The sequence below is a fragment of the Typopeltis vanoorti genome, chromosome 23 (assembly GCF_054136105.1).
Source record: "Typopeltis vanoorti isolate ZY-2024b chromosome 23, IOZ_Tvanoo_1.0, whole genome shotgun sequence".
Taxonomy (NCBI): Eukaryota; Metazoa; Arthropoda; class Arachnida; order Uropygi; family Thelyphonidae; genus Typopeltis; species Typopeltis vanoorti.
The window spans coordinates 58224850-58243183 of record NC_143571.1 but is presented as its reverse complement, the minus strand read 5'-3'; the positions used below and the strand labels follow the sequence as shown (position 1 = coordinate 58243183).

At 35.4% G+C, this 18334-nt stretch overlaps 1 protein-coding gene across 1 annotated transcript in view; it reads right to left on the bottom strand.

Moving 5' to 3' along the window:
• LOC150093882 (uncharacterized) overlaps nt 1-18334 on the bottom strand; it is a 127474-nt gene that overhangs the window by 72224 nt on the left and 36916 nt on the right. The window contains exon 3 of the mRNA XM_090413126.1: nt 2871-2915. Within this exon, the coding sequence (XP_090269252.1) occupies nt 2871-2915 (45 nt within the window). The remainder of the gene's footprint in view (nt 1-2870; nt 2916-18334) is intronic.

Sequence of the window (18334 nt, the reverse complement as noted above, 5' to 3'; positions counted from 1 at the left end):
GAAAGAACTCCCTAGGATTCTTTTTAGCTTCATTAGCTAACTGCTGTTAATACCTCTCTTTAGCTACTCTCACCAACCAAGTCACTCTCCTTGCCTGGTCTTTGTAGAACTCATGAAATTGGTTACTTCCACTTCTCTTATGCTGCCTCCATAATGCCCTTTTTCTCTGTATTGCATGCTTAATCTCTTTATTCATCCATCTCACACCTAACTTATTTAACCTTCTCACCCGTGGTATACATTTAGACATTGCATCCACTAAATATTTTTTGAAAATCCCCCAAGCTGCATTGATCTCTTTTCCAGCTAACTCCTCATTCCATGCTACACCTGCAAGCTGTCTCCTGAGCTCTTCATAATCACCCCCCTTGTAGTTCCACATATACCCTTTTTTCACAGGGGTCCTTGCACTGCTGGCAACCACCCAAGTAATCACCTCATGGTCACTTTCACCAATTGGTGGATGATTTGATACCTCATTGATAATTACATCCTCCGATGAGATGACCAAATCCAAGACCCTTAATCCTCTTGTGCCCTCTGTTACATACTGTCTGAGGTAGTTATCCCTCAAAAACTCAAGAAACTCATTTTCTTTACTTCCAGTTGCTATCTCTTCATTCCAGTCTATATTGCCATAATTAAAATCACCCATAATGATCACCCTTTTCTTATTTGCTTGGCTTATTTGACTATACATTTCACTATCACCACCATCCACATTACCAGGTCTATAGCAACATCCCACCAAGTATTTGATTCTATTCACCTCTATCTCACACCATACTGCCTCAAAACCACTGGCCCCATTTCCCTCTTGCATCTCTACCTTGTATGGACATAACTCTTTCTCTATCATCAATAGCACTCCCCCTCCCTTTTTACCCCTTCTATCCTCACGAAACACATCATACCTTTCCATCTCTATTCCTGTCAGGATGTCATCCTCATCTAACCATGTCTCACTTATTCCGACAATCTCTGGGTGCACAGACGCAATTAGTGCAACCATTTCATCCGCCTTGTTTCTTATACTTCTAGCATTGGTATACAAACACAACAACTCATTTCTGGATCTACAGCTAGTTCCACTGATACCACTCACTCGATGTGATCTCTCCATGCTGGACTGGGGCCATTTCCCTTTCTGCTTCTTCATTTTAGAACCCTTTGCAATTCCATCTGTTTCCTTTTGATCCCTGATCATCCCATTACTTTCCTGCCTACACATTCTCTCACCTCCTCTTGGAGCATCCACCTTTCTCACGCTGTGTATCCCTGTCCACCCTGAGCCTCGCCGTTTCCCTGCTCCTCTTGCACACCCATTCTCTCATTTTCTATACTCATACCACTCACTTCCACATTCATTTCCACTCCTTCAATCTCTCCTGTCTTACTCTCCTGCTCTTCCACATCACTCCCCTCTCGATCTGATTCATTCTCTCTATTCACTTCTAATGAAGTGAATAGTAATCAAGTGGAAGTCTAATAATAATAATGAAGGGGATACAAATCCTTTGATGTTTATCTACCAGTAAGCGAAACTCTTAAGAACTAGGACTAAGATCTATGAGTTTCATACCAAAAAAAACTATTGGCAAATCCAAGTGTAAGTAACCACTTAGTAGTACAACACCAAGGCAACTCGTATCAAAGGTGGAGCAAGCTCCCTCACTATCCTTGATATTTTCTCACAATGTAAAAACACAGCCACTAGGGGATGTAATACTGTAATTACATTATGAGGAGAGGTCACTACCCAGACCGGTTTCAACCTTTTTTGAGGTCTCATCAGTGAGTAGGTAGACCTGGAAGATAACAAGGTTTAAGTGAAAAGAACTTACATACCTTCACTATACGAATGCCATAAAGGTGTGCCTGTATATTATAACATAGAATAAAAGCCAAAAGGCTATTTTTCTGGCAACCTTAATAATAATGAAGGGGATACAAATCCTTTGATGTTTACCAGTAAGCGAAACTCTAAGAACTAAGACTAAGATCTACGAGTTTCATATCGAAAAAACTATCGGCAAATCCAAGTGTAAGTAACACTTGGTAGTACAACACCAAGGTAACTCATATCAAAGGTGGAGCAAGCTCCCTCACTATCCTTGATATTTTCTCATCAAAGGATTTGTATCCCCTTCATTATTATTAAGTTGCCAGAAAAATAGCCTTTTCTTAGAGTTTCACTTACTGGTAGATAAACATCAAAAGATTTGTATCCCCTTCATTATTAGTTATAAATACAGTTGATTCCACCCACCAACACAAATTAATACATATATATTTTGTATTTTATTTCGCATTATAAATTAATACAAAATAAATACAAGCAATAAAGACTAGCGATGTGGATGTAGAATAACTAAGCTTAATAATGAAAACAAAAAGAAAACTTTTTTCAAAGTAAGAAATCTATCTCTAGTTATTTGTTGAGAGACAAAGTTAAGATGTTTTGGAATTATGGCTAAAACAACTAAGGTATAAGGATAGTGTATTTCTGTCAATCACACATGTTCCTCAGTTAAGTTTCCCTGTTTTGTGTGATGCAAACTCCAAGTATTTCCAGGAGTTGGGGGGGGGGGGGGAAGCGAGAATGACTAGAATACTCATAGTCTTGTAAATGTGAGGCTTAACTTTCCTTTACATTGTAAATAAAGCAGCATATTCCTATCAGCCATGAAGAGATGATTTTTGTTGAGGTAGTGGTAATATCATTGTTTCTTCATATTGGGTAAAAGTGAAGGAGAAAAAGCTTTTAATAGAATAAAATAAGGAAATCTCCAATTATTCCAAATTATTTCTCTCTTCAACAAACAAACAACAACAAAAAACTTGGAAGTTAAATTACTTTAATTACTTACTCCTCTTGCTGGATACTGAGAACTTGATGGAGTAACATAAACAGCCTATATAAAAAAGAAAACAAAGTTAAACCCTTGTACACTGCTAGAGCATACTTATCAGGTAATGATTAAGTTAAACCAAGATAAACAAATTATTACAGATATATTTAAAAGTTTTAAAAAATTTTAATTTTAAATGAAATAGTAGAGACATTAGATAAAATAATTTATGAATTAAGAAAAACTCTTAAAATTGCAAACATCAGAGAAAAATAAAAAACAGCGGAAATGATAATTTAGGTGGGAAAAAAAAGTTTTTTTTTTTCAAACTGGCATTTAAAGTGATAAAAAGGAATATTCACCAATTTTATTAATAAAAAAAAGGCTGAAAAGATTCAAATTTCAGTAAATTTTCTGATTCAAAATAATTACATTATTAAAAGTGTAAACTAACAGATGTAGAAAACAAAGTACTAGGAATTTAAGTTCTCAATTACCTTCTGATCCTAAAAGTTTAATCATCCTAATATTTGCCAAATGCCCCTGCCCCTATCCAATGCATGGCAGTCACAAATTATAATATAATTCAGTTATAATACACAGCTGACCCTTGAAGAACAGGGGTTTGAACTGCGCAGGTCCACTTATATGGTTTTTTTTATTTTTTTAAATAAATATATTGGAAATTTTTTTAGAGATTTCGACAATTTGAAAAATTTTGCAGACAAATCGCATAGATTAGAAATATTGAAAAAATTAAGAAAAAGTTAGGTATGTCATGAATGCATAAAATACCATATTTGCCAATGTATAAGACACTTTTTTTTCTTTGAAAATAGGTCTGAAAAACAGGGTGCATCTTATACGCAGCCAATACTCAGTTTTTTTATTAAGGTACTTTCATTTCTGGAAAAGCATTCCAGTTACGTAGAGTTCAGTGGATGCACATGAGCTGTCATCGACGATCACAGCTGTGTTCCTGTTCATTTAAACTTTCCAATTGTTGTCGCGGTTGTTGTGAATGGTGATAAATTTCTGCTAAATTTTCTCTAAATTTCATGGCAAATTATGGCTGAAAAACATCGGCATTGCTACAATATTGCATACAAGCTATGTGTGATTGCGTATGCTAAACAACAAGGAAACAGGACTGCAGAGAGGCATTTCGGGCCAATCCCAACTGAGAAAATGATAAGAACGTGGCAGAATCAGGAAGAGGATCTAAACAAGCAGCTCACAGTAAATATAACCTACAAAGTGGAACTGCAAAATGGACAAAACTTGAAGCAGAACTGAATACTTTGATGCCACAGAAAAGCGGGACCTTCAGTGTTTACACAAATGATTATTCATCAAGTGAAAGCGATAGCCATTAACAGAGAAATCGTCAACTTTATTGGATCAACATCATGTTCAAGATTCATGAAGAGAAACCAGCTATGTATGCGGACTAAAACAAAAATATCACAAAAGATGCCAGCTGAACATGAAGAAAAAATTATTGAATTTCATCGATTCATCATTAACAAGGAAATGAGAAAAATTTGAACTGGCGAAAATAGGAAACATGGAGGAGGTTCCGCTGACTTTTGATGTGCCCTGAAACAAAACTGTTGATTCCAAGGGCACAAAAAGTGTCACTGTTAAAACTTCAACTTCAGGACATGAAAAAACTCACTACACGGTTGTTTTATCCTGCTGTGGTGATGGGACAAAATTGCTGCCACTATTGATTTTTAAAAGGAATACGCTACCCAAATAAAAACTGTTTAAAGGAGTGTTTGTACATGTTCAAACACTCCTTTCAAAAGGCTGGATGGATGGAGGAGGAATGAAGTTATGGATAGATAAAATTTGGTCCAGATGCCCTGGCAGACTGTTGAAGAAGCCTGTCCTGCTAGTATGGGATCAGTTTCGTTCTCACAGAACAGAAGATGCTAAAAATAACTCAAGTAATTGAAAACTCAGTTAGCTGTAATTCCAGGCGGTCTAGCTAGTCAGCTTCAACCTTTAGATGTCTGTATTAATAAACCATTTAAGGAATTTATAAAGGAGAAGTGGAACAGCTGAATGCAGTCTTCAGATTTTGAAGTTAAGCCATCAGGAAGAAGAAAGAGGCCTAGCATTTTGCAAGTTTGTGAGTGGGTCAAAGCTTCATGGGATGCTCTGAAAACTGAGACAGTGGTTAAATCATTTAAGAAGTGTGGCATTAGTCATGCACTGGATGGTACAAAAGACAATTTGTTGTATGAGGACTCAGATTCTGATTTAGAAGAGGTTGCAAGTGTCTCTTCATTTAGCTCTAGAGATGAATTTCTGGGTTTTGACGAAGAAGATTAAAAGGTGGGTACTCTTTTCTAGTTAAATTAGGTATTTGTTGAAAGTAGACCTACTTATTACTTTATATTTGAAATACTGTAAATTCATTATAATATTCAGTGATAAAGTTTTTTCTTAAAAATTTTGTACAAAAAAATGTGTTGCATCTTATAGGCCAGCGCGTCAAATATGCAAGCAAATACGGTATATATGTAGATACTAGCCTATTTTATTATTTAATACCATGAAATATACACAAATCTATTACAAAAAAAAAAGTTAAAATTTATCAAAACTTATAGACCATTCTTGGCCATTTACAGTCGAGAAAAATGTAAATAAACTTAAAGATGCAGCATTAAATCATAACTGCTGAAAGTTTATTTTTCACTTGGTTAGACTATAATAAATTTAGTTTAATCCTTTATCCAAGTGTGAGCAAACAAAGTTTGCACCTGAAAGTATCTTCAGGACAGGGGTAAGGTGGTACAACACTGGGCAACTCGTTGCAAAGGTGGAGCAAGCTAACATCACTCCTATCTCAGTATCACCCACAATGCAAAACGCATCTCCTTGCAGATATGTATAATGTTATGCATTAAGGGAAAGGCCACTACCCAGACTAGTTTCGACCTTTATTGAGGTCTCTTCAGTGGGAGCCAGGCCCAAGTGGAAATACCAGGTAGAAGCATTAGCAAGGTCATCTCTACCTATAGGAGTTGCCAAACGGTGTGCCACCATTTTTTATTAAATTACTCTGGATTTAAAGAAAGTTTGCGTCTGAAGATACTTTCAGGCGCAAACTTTGTTTCTTCACACTTAGACTATAATAAATTTAGTTTAATCCTTTATCCAAGTGTGAGCAAACAAAGTTGGCACCTGAAAGTATCTTCAGGACTGGGGTAAGGTGGTACAAGACTGGGAAACTCGTTGCAAAGGTGGAGCAAGCTAACATCACTCCTATCTCAGTATCTCCCATAATGCAAAACACATCTCCTTGCGGATATGTATAATGTTATGCATTAAGGGAAGGGCCACTATCCAGACTAGTTTCGACCTTTATTGAGGTCTCTTCAGTGGGAGCGAGGCCAAGTGAAAAATAAACTTTCAACATCTTTCTCTAAATCCAGAGTAATTTAATAAAAAGGTGGCACACCATTTGGCAACTCCTATAGGTAAAGATGACCTTGCTAATGCTTCTACCTGGTATTTCCACTTGGGCCTGGCTCCCACTGAAGAGACCTCAGTAAAGATCGAAACTAGTCTGGGTAGTGGCCCTTCCCTTAATGCATAACATTATACATATCTGCAAGGAGATGTGTTTTGCATTATGGGAGATACTGAGATAGGAGTGATGTTAGCTTGCTCCACCTTTGCAACAAGTTGCCCGGCGTTGTACCACCTTACCCCAGTCCTGAAGATACTTTCAGGCGCAAACTTTGTTTGCTCACACTTGGATAAAGGATTAAACACAATTTATTATAAATCATAACTGCATAAGTAACTGTTATTAATTAGTTAATTAATTAGCATAAAATAAAAAATTTATAATGATTCCTTCACTAGTGTATAGGCTAGGCTACCGCAAAGCAATCGTATCAATTGCACTAGGCTACCATAAAGCAATCATATTGCTGCTTCTTCATTATCAATGCATGAATCATTATACCTGTAAATAAATATGAACAATTTCTTTTTCACATTATCTTTTCATGTCTGGTATTAGTAATATGCATGACATCTACAGTGTTTTGTATCCGATAAGACAATACTGATGTAGGTACTGACAGACATACGATTCATCTTGTAAACAGACGTCAACTTATAGTACCAATAAATACACAGAACTGTAAATGTATTTTCACTTCTTTATGATTTTCTTTAATAATATTTTCTTTTCTCTAGCTTACTTTATTGTAAGAATATAGTACATAATACATACATACCATAAAAATATGTGTAAATGGACTGTTTATTATTGGTAAGGCTTCTAGTCAACAGTAGACTATTAGTAGTTGCATTTTTTGGGGAGTCAAAAGTTATATGTGGATTTTCGCTTTTCGACCAGTATTGTTCAAGAGTCAACTGTATATACCATTTGAATAATTTATACTAATAATGTTACTTTAGAAAAATAAAATCTTGAAAACAACATAAAATAAAACTTGGAAACAATTTTAGAGACCCTAAGGCAATTTATAAAATCATAACTGATTCAGCCAGAGAGACACGATGAGCTGTCTGCAAATATCATTTAATGCTCTTGAGACAACTTATAAGTGCAGGATATAATAAAAGATGTCAGTTAATTTTTTAAAGAAATCAGATGTGATAAAAAGTGGCATTAAAACTGACAATAGATATTCTGGAAATCTGAAATAATTACTTTGAGAGATTGTTAAATGAGATATACAGTGCTAGGAAACATTCAAAAGAAATGAAATCAGAAGTGCACAATAGTACTTGAGATACCAAAAAAAAAAAAAAAAACCCTGAAACATGGAAAGGCAGCAGGTATAGATGATATTTAACCAAACATCCTCAAATATGAAGAAAGGTTTTATAGTAACTACACATAATTCAGAAAGGTATATGTAAAAAGTGAATTTTAAGTTCGTATATCTGTAAAAAGAAAAAAAAGCAAATTACAAGATGGATGTCAAGGGAGTAGCTGTTCAAAACACCACAATTATGTGGTAATAAATGGGATATTATACAGAAAAATACACAACCTAAATTTGAAATCAGAAAAGTGAGGACTGAAAGATCTAATTTTATATCAAATAGATGGTGTGATACAAAATCAGATGTAAGGTAATAGTGAACATCATTATACTGTTATTCATTATCTACATGGATCTGATAGGTTAAACTCAGCTGTTTACTTTATGCAGATGATGTTATGCTCCTAAATAAATCCTCCTTTAAGACTAATTAAACTGAATAAATGTTGTAACAAATGTGGTATGAAATCAGCAATAAAAATACAAAATCTATGAAAATAGCTAGGAATGTGAAGAACTACATTCCGAATTTATAGAAATTACAGAACAATGAAAATATTTCAGATATTAAGATAATTTTTCAATAGAATAACCAAAGGTGGTGGTGGTGATTGGGGAAGGAGGGGTTAAATAAATTTATTGGGAATAAGAGAGAGAGAGAGAAGCCCACTTTAAATTGATGGACCTAACTCTCAAGTCCAATAAACCAGTAAATCAAAGATTACAGACATAAATATGAGAAATCTAAGAAAAACTAGGAAAGTGAACAGATGGTATCAACAGCGGAATCATTAAAAACATGAAGATATTAGAAAAGATCTTGACATTTTCAGCATACAAAAATATGTGAGCAATAGTAATCTAAGGTACTATGTTACATAAACAGAATGAGCATGAAAAGATTAGCAAAGCAACTCATAGCAAATGAGGACAAGCTCTCATCGCTCCTTGTCTCAGTATCTCCCACCATACAAAGCACATCTCTTTACGGACATGTATAATGCTATGTATTAATGGAAGGGCCACTACCCAGAACCAGTTTCGACCTTTATTGAGGGTCTCGTCAGTGGGAGGCAGACCCAGAAGTGGTAATACTATGACAGAAGCATTGGAGAGGTCATATTTACCTATATGAGTTGCCAACCATTTTATTATTAAATTACTCTGGATTTAGAGAAAGATGTTGGAAGGTTATTTTGCTCTTGGCTATAATAAATTTAGTTTAATCTTTTATCCAAGTGTGAGAAAACAAAGTTTGCACCTGAAAATATCTTCAGGACTGAGGCAAGGTGGTGCCTCTGTTGGCAACTCGCAGCAAAGGTGGACCAAGCTCTCGGCGCTCCTTATCTCAGTATCTCCCACCATGCAAAGCACATCTCCTTACGGACATGTATAATGCTATGCATTAAGGGAAGGGCCACTACCCAGACCAGTTTCGACCTTTATTGAGGTCTCATCAGTGGGAGGCAGACCCAGAAGTGGTGATAGTACAGCAGAAGCATTGGAGAGGTCATATTTACCTATATGAGTTGCCAACCGATGCACCACCTTATTATTAATAAGATGGTGCCTCAGTCCTGAAGATATTTTCAGGTGCAAACTTTGTTTGCTCACACTTGGATAAAGGATTAATCTAAATTTATTATAGTCTAACCAAGTGCAAAATAAACTTCCAACATTCTAACAGATAAGCTTAGGCATTGATGGTTATTCATGACTTATTTTTCACGGTATTAACAACACCACAAACACTTTTATCAACAAAGATGTTTTATTAACGCTAATATTTCGCTGATTTTCAACTCAGCATCATCAGAGCACAACACACATGTAAACGTGACAGTGAGTGAGTGAAACAATATAATTGCAAAAGACAAAAGATCTAAAGTCCTATTTTTGGCGCCCTCTAACGAAAAAAAAAAAAAACAGCAGTTATCCAGGAGTTTTTCTTAGGATAATCGTCTCCCAAATTTTTGATAAATTAATGCAACCATATTTGTTAAGGTTGGGAGAATTCTTCAAAGCCATTGCTGACTCAAAAAATAATCTTTCAGATCTATAACGACTCCTAAATAGAAAATGTTTTCCTCCCTCTAATCCTGTGTGAAGGAGTGTCCAAAGCGTGGTCTGCCAGTCCCCACTTGCCATAGTAATAGTAGTGAATGTATCTTTCATGTTCTTCCAGGCGGATGTTCACTGATCTTCCTGTTTGCCCATAATAGGCCAAGTCACAGTCACATGGAACTTCATACACTCCTGGGTGTGCTAAAGGGTAAAGTTTATCCTTTGAGGGTATTTATCCTTTCAGGATAAATACCTGAGGTATTTATATATTATATAAAAATTTATATATAAATACTTTGAGGGTATTTATTATTTCAGGATAAACTTCACCCTTTAGCACACCCAGGAGTGTATGAAGTTCCATGTGACTGTGACTTGGCCTATTATGGGCAAACAGGAAGATCAGTGAACATCCGCCTGGAAGAACATGAAAGATACATTCGCTACTATTACTATGGCAAGTCGAGACTGGCAGACCACGCTTTGGACACTCCTTCACACAGGATTAGATGGAGGAAAACGAATTTGCTATTTAGGAGTCGTTATAGGTCTGAAAGATTATTTTTTGAGTCAGCAATGGCTTTGAAGAATTCTCCCAACCTTAACAAATATGGTTGCATTAATTTGCCAAAAATTTGGGAGATGGTTATCCTAAGAAAAACTCCTGGATAACTGCTGTTTTTTTTTTTTTTTTTTTTTTTTTTTTTTTTTTTTTTTTTTGTTAGAGGGCGCCAAAAATAGGACTTTAGATCTTTTGTCTTTTGCAATTATATTGTTTCACTCACTCACTGTCACATGTTTACATGTGTGTTGTGCTCTGATGATGCTGAGTTGAAAATCAGCGAAATATTAGCGTTAATAAAACATCTTTGTTGATAAAAGTGTTTGTGGTGTTGTTAATACCGTGAAAAATAAGTCATGAAACTTCCAACATCTTTCTCTAAATCCAGAGTAATTTAATAATAAGGGTATGCACCGGTTGGCAATTCATATAGGTAAATACGACCTCTCTAATGCTTCTGCCTTAGTATCACCACTTCCGGGTTAGCCTCCCACTGACAAGACTTCAATAAAGGTCGAAACCCGTCTGGGTAGTGGCTCTTCCCTTAATGCATAGCATTATACATGTTCGTAAGATGTGCTTTGCATGGTGGGAGATAGTGAGACAAGGAGCAATGAGAGCTTGGTCCACCTTTGCTACGAGTTGCCAACAGAGGCACCACCTTGCCTCAGTCCTGAAGATATTTTCAGGTGCAAACTTTGTTTGCTCACACTTGGATAAAGGATTAAACTAAATTTATTATATTCAAGTGGATTGAAGTAGTTAGTAGCACTTAATGTTCGAGACAACAATAAGGGATTAATTTGGAATATTCTTGGTAGGAAGCTAGTAATAATGCAAACTTAATTATACAGCATTATCATATTGATGAGAGTCATCAAATTAATTTGTTCTGTCACTTGATTTCAATTCGTTTTACTTCCAGAACATGATGAAATTTGTTTTAGTAAGGAAATACCGTGAGCAGACATATGAATTAAAAAATATAATAATGGAAAAACTCACATTAAATATTATTTAATAGTATAATTTTTGCCTATGCATCACAGGCATCTTCAGTACATTTATAAAGCTAATTGAACAATAACTGACAATTCCAAATAGCGCCACCTAAGTAGCTAATGTAAGATAACTAAAAAGGTCAATAAATTTCCTAACTAAAAAAAAAAAAAACATTTATATATATATATACAATAAAAAGTTAGGAAAGATTAGCTGATTTATAAAGTACTATCTCCCATAAAGGGGACAGACGTAAACCATTGGATCTATTTAAATTTGGAGAGTGAAGTAAAGTTTCATGTGTTTCTTTATAAAGCCGTTCCACAAGGAACTGACTTTAGTGAAGGACTCTTGTCTTGTTCCAATGAACTCTATGTCTAGTGATGATGGCATGTTCTGCAAGTCCAGATTGTTCAAGTTCAAGGTGTTGAACATAAGACTGGTGTTCTAGCCGAATAGAGGCAGATCTTCCTGTTTGTCTGAAATAAGATAATCCACAAGAGCAAGGAATCTGGTAGACACCTGGATGACTAAGAAGTGGAAGCTTGTCCTTTGGAGAAGTGAGAAAGGTGGAGATTTCTCTGAAAGGTCAAAAGGCAACAAAAATATTCAGTGGTTTTAAAACTTTTGCTATACATTCACTAATGCCTTGCACATAACGGATAGAAATACGGGTTATTCCTTCAGACATCGTAAAAATATTTGATTTTGTAATATATTCTGGTTATTTTTCCTTTAAAAACAAGTGGCATCAACAAATTTAAGGAACAGCAATGGGCAATCCTCTTTCTCCAGCTATCGCCAATTTCTTTATGGGGCACTTTGAACATCATATTTTTGACAACTTTTCTCCCAGACCTACTCACTGGTTCAGATATGTCGATGGCATTTTTGCTATCTGGAATGGCTCTTCTGATGAACTTCAACAGTTTCTCTCTAAGTTAAATGCACTTCATCCAAAGATCCAGTTTTCCCTAGAAGTAGAATCAAATAAGCAGTTAGCCTTTTTAGATCTTTTAATCCTTTGCCAACCAGACAGTAACCTACATTTCTCAGTCTATAAAAAGAAGACTCATACAGGCCATTATATCCATGCTGAATCTCATCACCATCCCAGTCAAAAGGCAGGAACTATAAAACACTGGCTCATCGGGCCAACTCGTTTTGTTCTTCAGACAATCTGTTACAAAAAGAACTGCAATATATTATTTCCTCCTTTTTATCTAATGGATATAAGAATTCCTTCATCTAAACACTTTGAGTAATTTTAATGTCTTCCTCTTCAAATACAGAAGAAATAACCCGTATTCCTATCCCTTATGTGCAAGGCATTAGTGAAAGTATGGCAAAAGTTTTAAAACCACTGAATATTTTTGTTGCCTTTCGACCTTTCAGAAAAATCTCCACCTTTTTCACTTCTCCAAAGGACAAGCTTAGTCATCCGGATGTCTCCCAGATTCCTTGCTCCTGTGGATTATCTTATTTCGGACAAACAGGAAGATCTGCCTCTATTCGGCCAGAACATCAGTCTTATATTCAACACCTTGTACCTGAACAGTCTGGACTTGCAGAACATACCATCATCACAAGACAGAGTTCATTGGAACAAGACGAGAGTCCTTCACAAAAGTCGGTTCCTCATGGAAAGGCTTTATAAAGAAACATGTGAAACTTTACTTCACTCTCCTTTATGGGAGATAGTACTTTATAAATCAGCTAATCTTTTCTAACTTTTTATTGTGTGTGTATACATATATATATATATTTTTTATTTTTTGTTTTAGTTAGGAAATTTATGGACCTTTTTATTAATCTTGCATTAGCTACTTTGGTGGCACACCCTTTGAAATTGTCAGTTATTGTTCAATTAGCTTTATAAATGTACTGAAGATGCCTGCGATACACATGCGAAAATTATACTATTAAATAATATTTAATGTGAATTTTTCCATTATTATATTTTTGAATTAACATGAGGAAACACAAGCCCATTAATCACAGTCATTAACATGCATAACAATCCAGAATCCAAAACCCTTAATAAAGATAGTAGAAATCACAAAGCAAAACTGATTTTATCCACAGCAGCTAGATAGTCATTCACTCTGCAGAGGGTGTGGTTGAAAAAATTACAGCTTAGGTCGTGTGTATCTGAGAGATACATTCATTACTGGTATGTGCTAAAATGAAAAAAAAAATTTTTTCACAGTGCTAGCGGACATAGGAATTACTTTCTGGACAGCCTGTTTCCCCAAAATCTCTTCGCGGGCTTGTAACAAGCAAGGCTTAATTAATTCTTCTCCAATTGTATAAGGCTTTTTACTTTTTGCGATTTGAATTGCTATAAAATAAGAAGTTTTTACTAGGGACTTATCTTCACCAGTCATTTTTGCTAATAAACTTATTTGCTTTTGCATACTTTCACGCATCCTTTGAAAATATTCAACTCACTTCTTAACTAAATCTGAGTATTTTGAATGCAAGTGCCTGGCGAGTTTCGAAGTTTTCATGGCATCATTGCATAAACTCTCAGAACACATGACACAAAGCGGCCGTGGATCCAGCTCACTTCCAGGTTCTTGAATAAATCCAAACTTCAAGTAGTCCCCATCATATTTTCTTGAAACTTTGAACTTTTTCTTCTCTCCGCCTCCAGTTGTAATGTTCTTCCTGATGGTACTCAGCGAGGGCTGGGGAGGCTCTGATTCATTGATCAACTCGTGGTTACGCAAAGTATTACCAAAGAAATGCAAAATGCTTGGTTGCTTTTTCTCACTCATTGTGGGTTTATTTTATTCGAATCTTAAAACCAAAGAAGAAATGACAGTTATCAAACCCAAGCTCTTCGATGCAATTAAATATCACAGTTAAAATAAAAACATCACTAGTCGCTTACCTAAGAAGAGTATCATGAGGAATAAACATCAGTATAGTGTTGGCAGACAACAATTCGCTTTGACAAAATAAAACAATCGGACGAAAATCAGTATTCACAGGGGGGGGGGTGATTGTTGTGACGGAATGCATGCACCACTGAAGCCTGGCGCATGCATATTAGCATTCGCAAGCCGTGCTCCTAGATGAAAATTGTCAGATTCTGTGTTGGTGTCCGAAATTCTCCACGGACTACCAAAATTTTCCCGCAAACCACAGATTAGCGACCTCTGATCTAGATGTTTACATGCAGGAAAGAATTATTGGAAAGCATGAAGAAGGCTGCACAATTACTGATATTGCCGGAGAGTTTGGAATTTCACGTACCATCGTATCTAGGCTCTGGATAGTATTTCAAACCAATGTGTTCCAGATGCATGCTAAGAGGTCACCCTCACTCTACCGTGGAGCACGAAGACAGAATCTTTGTTATAACAGCAAAACGTAATTGACACACCACAATGGGTCAGCTTGCAAGTCAGCTCCATTCAAGTGCAAGTATTCAAATATCTTGACAAACTGTGACAAGACATCTGCAATAAGTAGTCCTATATGTCTAAAGGTCTGTGGTCTGTGTCCCTTTATCCACAGCTCATCATAGAGCACGTTTTCAGTGGTGTTGTATGCATAAAAATTGGATAGGACACTAATGGACAATGCTCTTTACAGAGTCATTTTAGACTTTCTTCTGATTCTAGATGACACTTGATCTGCCATGAAAGTGGTACTGCTTACCATTGCAAAAATGTTCTTCAAAGGGATAGATTACAGCATCCATTATGCTTAATGGATGCACAAAGCTACAAGTGCTGAAAAAAAAGAGACTGACTGGTGAACTATATTGCAACGAAGTTCTTGAACGTCAAATTACACAAGCAGTGGAAATACTTCTGAAGACCAATGATATTAATCAAATCGAGTGGCCAGCATGCTCCCCAGATCTGAACCCAATAGAGAGATGCACTGCTGCTCGAAATTCTCCTCCAGAAAACAAACAAGGCCTTATCCTTGCTCTGAAGGAAGAGTGGGCCAGTTTGTCTTACGAACTCTTGAATCACTTGCTGCTAAACATTGTATGACAATGTGAGAGTTGTATTGCAGTTCGGGATGGACATATTCCATAGTGAAATGTTTCTCCGCATAGTTTTCTGTAAGCGGTGTACATTAATTCCTTAACTGCATCCTTAGGAAATTTGTAACTTTTGCCAAAAACTTAATGCAATTTAATTTGTACAAAATTTATAACAAATTTTTTATATAATATAATTTATTAGCATGTTGGCAATAAATTTATGCTCACATCTGGCTGTACTCATAAAAAAATGTTTTCATATACAGGTAAAAATGTAGTTCAGTCTTAGTTTTTGGACACTAGTGAATTAAGATGATGTCAATCTTAGAGTGGAACCTCCAGAAGAGTATATAGTTATAGGATTTGGTGACCATTACATCAGGATATCTCATTCTCATAAACTAATGTTCCCTCTAGCTGTGCAAGTCAAAAAGGGCACACATGCCTAGTAACTGTGTGCACAAAATTTTTGCTTTCAGAAATTTTAATTTATAGCCAATACTTGTAACTCATTTTATTTAGTAATATCTCCAATGGATTTACCTGTAGTCCAACTTAATACACACTAATTGTTATTTTCAGCCTATGCCATGTGGACAAACTGATGCTGACATCAGCAAGTTTGCAGAGGCATATTTGTTTAGTGTCTGTCTACTGTCTGGACAGTACAGTTACTTGAAATCATGCAAATGGCGATAGATTTTTGTAGCTATGTGGATATAAGCAAATTAATTTAATGGTCCCAAATTTTACACGTGTTATAAGCTAAATGAAATAAGAGCAACACTGATATGAGAAATATTACATTAGCAGTTTTAGTGTGTGTGTGTGTGTTAAATCCTCAATGTAACTGTTAAAATGAAAGCATAAAAGAACTGCACATGCATTAAATTTGAGAAGCTAGACAACTGTGTTGAAATGGCAATGCCAAAGAACAACATTCACAGGCTGCAGTGTGCACTGCATCTGAGACTGAAAACCATATCGCAAAATGTTTTTTATGTGCTCATAGGCCAGAAGAAATTAGAAGAGATGTTGCTCATAACTATTAAATCATGAGAATTCATATGATGCAAAGTAAACAACAACTGAGATGGTTTGGCCACAGTGTACACATGATGCAAACAGACTTCCTAACATACTAATCAATACTTTTCCAACTGAAAACAGAAGACCAAGAATTACCTGGCTGAAATCAATAAAGAACATCTTGGGATGCAGAACATATAAGGAACTTTTTCGGACAGCAAGGAATAGAGAAGACTGGAAGATCCTGTTCAAGAGAAGACTCAACCCATCTTAGACTGAAGAGAAGAAGAAGAAGATAATTTACAAGAAAACCAAAATATACTCTAATTGTTGAGCAGTATATATATATATATATATATATATATATATATATATGTGTGTGTGTGTGTGTGTGTGTGTGTGTGTGAATAAGTTTTTTTACCTTGGGAATAATAGGGTTACCAAGTAATTTTATAAACTTGGTTATTTTACTCCTAATCCCAAGTAAGCAAACAATTAAGTTTGCATCTGAATGTAATTCAAGTCTAAAGGTGGTGCACCTTTATAACGAGTTGCCCTGGTGTTGCACCACCTTTAGACTTGAACTACGTTCAGGCACAAACTTAATTGTTTGCTTACTTGGGATTAGGAGTAAAATAACCAAGTTTATAAAATTACTTGGTAACCCTAATATACATTATTCCCAAGGTAAAAATCTTATTTACATCTATATTCCTCCAGAGATTCTTATTCAAGCAACTTGTATAGGTAAAGTTGATAAGGCTCTGTATTACTAAAACCTTGGTATTTAGGGTCTAGCTACTCACTGAGGAGACCTCAAAAACGGTTGAAACTTGTTTGGGTAGTGACCCCACCCATAATGTATTGCAGTATACATCTCTTAGTGAGATGTGCTTTACATTATGGAAAATACTAAGAATAGTGATCAGAGCTTTACCAACCTTTACAATGAGTTGCCCTGGTGTTGCACCACCTTTAGACTTGAACTACGTTCAGGTGCAAACTTAATTTGTTTACTTGGGATTAGGAATAAAATAACCAGTTTATAAAATTACTCGGTAACCCTAATATATATATAAATGATCATAGGCTTTTACTCGGTTGTTGTGATACATTTTAAAAACATAGATTTAATGACTTAAAAAACCGAGATAACTTATAAAGATATTTTAATGAGAATAATACAACTAGTTTCGGCTTATAGCAGCCTTCCTCAGGTATTCATAAAGGAAAAGAATAGTAATAAACATTGAAGTATCTAAAAAAAACTGGAAATTACAGGTAAAAATTGCCACATATTCCTTTAAATTCTCATTAAAATCTTTATATGTGGCAATTTTTACCTGTAATTTCCAGTTTTTTTAGATACTTCAATGTTTATTACTATTCTTTTCCTTTATGAATACCTGAGGAAGACTATTATAAGCCGAAACTAGTTGTATTATTCTCATTAAAATCTTTATAAGTTATCTCGGTTTGTTAAGTCATTAAATCTATGTTTTTAAAATATATATATATATGACAGAATGATCATTAACTCGGTTCACATACATAGTTTTATGATGAATTGAATGACTAGAACCAAGAATTAAGTAAAAAGGTTTTAATATAAAAACACTACTAGTTTTGGCCTGTAACAGCCTTCTTCTTCAATCATCTTCAATCCTGTTCATCTAAATAACAACTTGAGCTACAACCTCCCAGATAGTCATTCAGCTGTAATCATGTACTGGCGTTCACGTGATGCCACAAGCACGCACTCTCCCAACAATGCAACAAACGAAAGAACAGCTTCAAATACAACTACAACGTTTTCATGCTAATTATGTATAGAGACTGTCTATGTTGTTCATGGTCTTTTAACCCTAAATGTTTAGTGTTTTTTCTTCTTTTATAATGTCACCTGAAGAAGGCTGTTACAGACCAAAACTAGTAGTGTTTTTATATTAAAACCTTTTTACTTAATTCTCGGTTCTAGTCATTCAATTTTTCATAA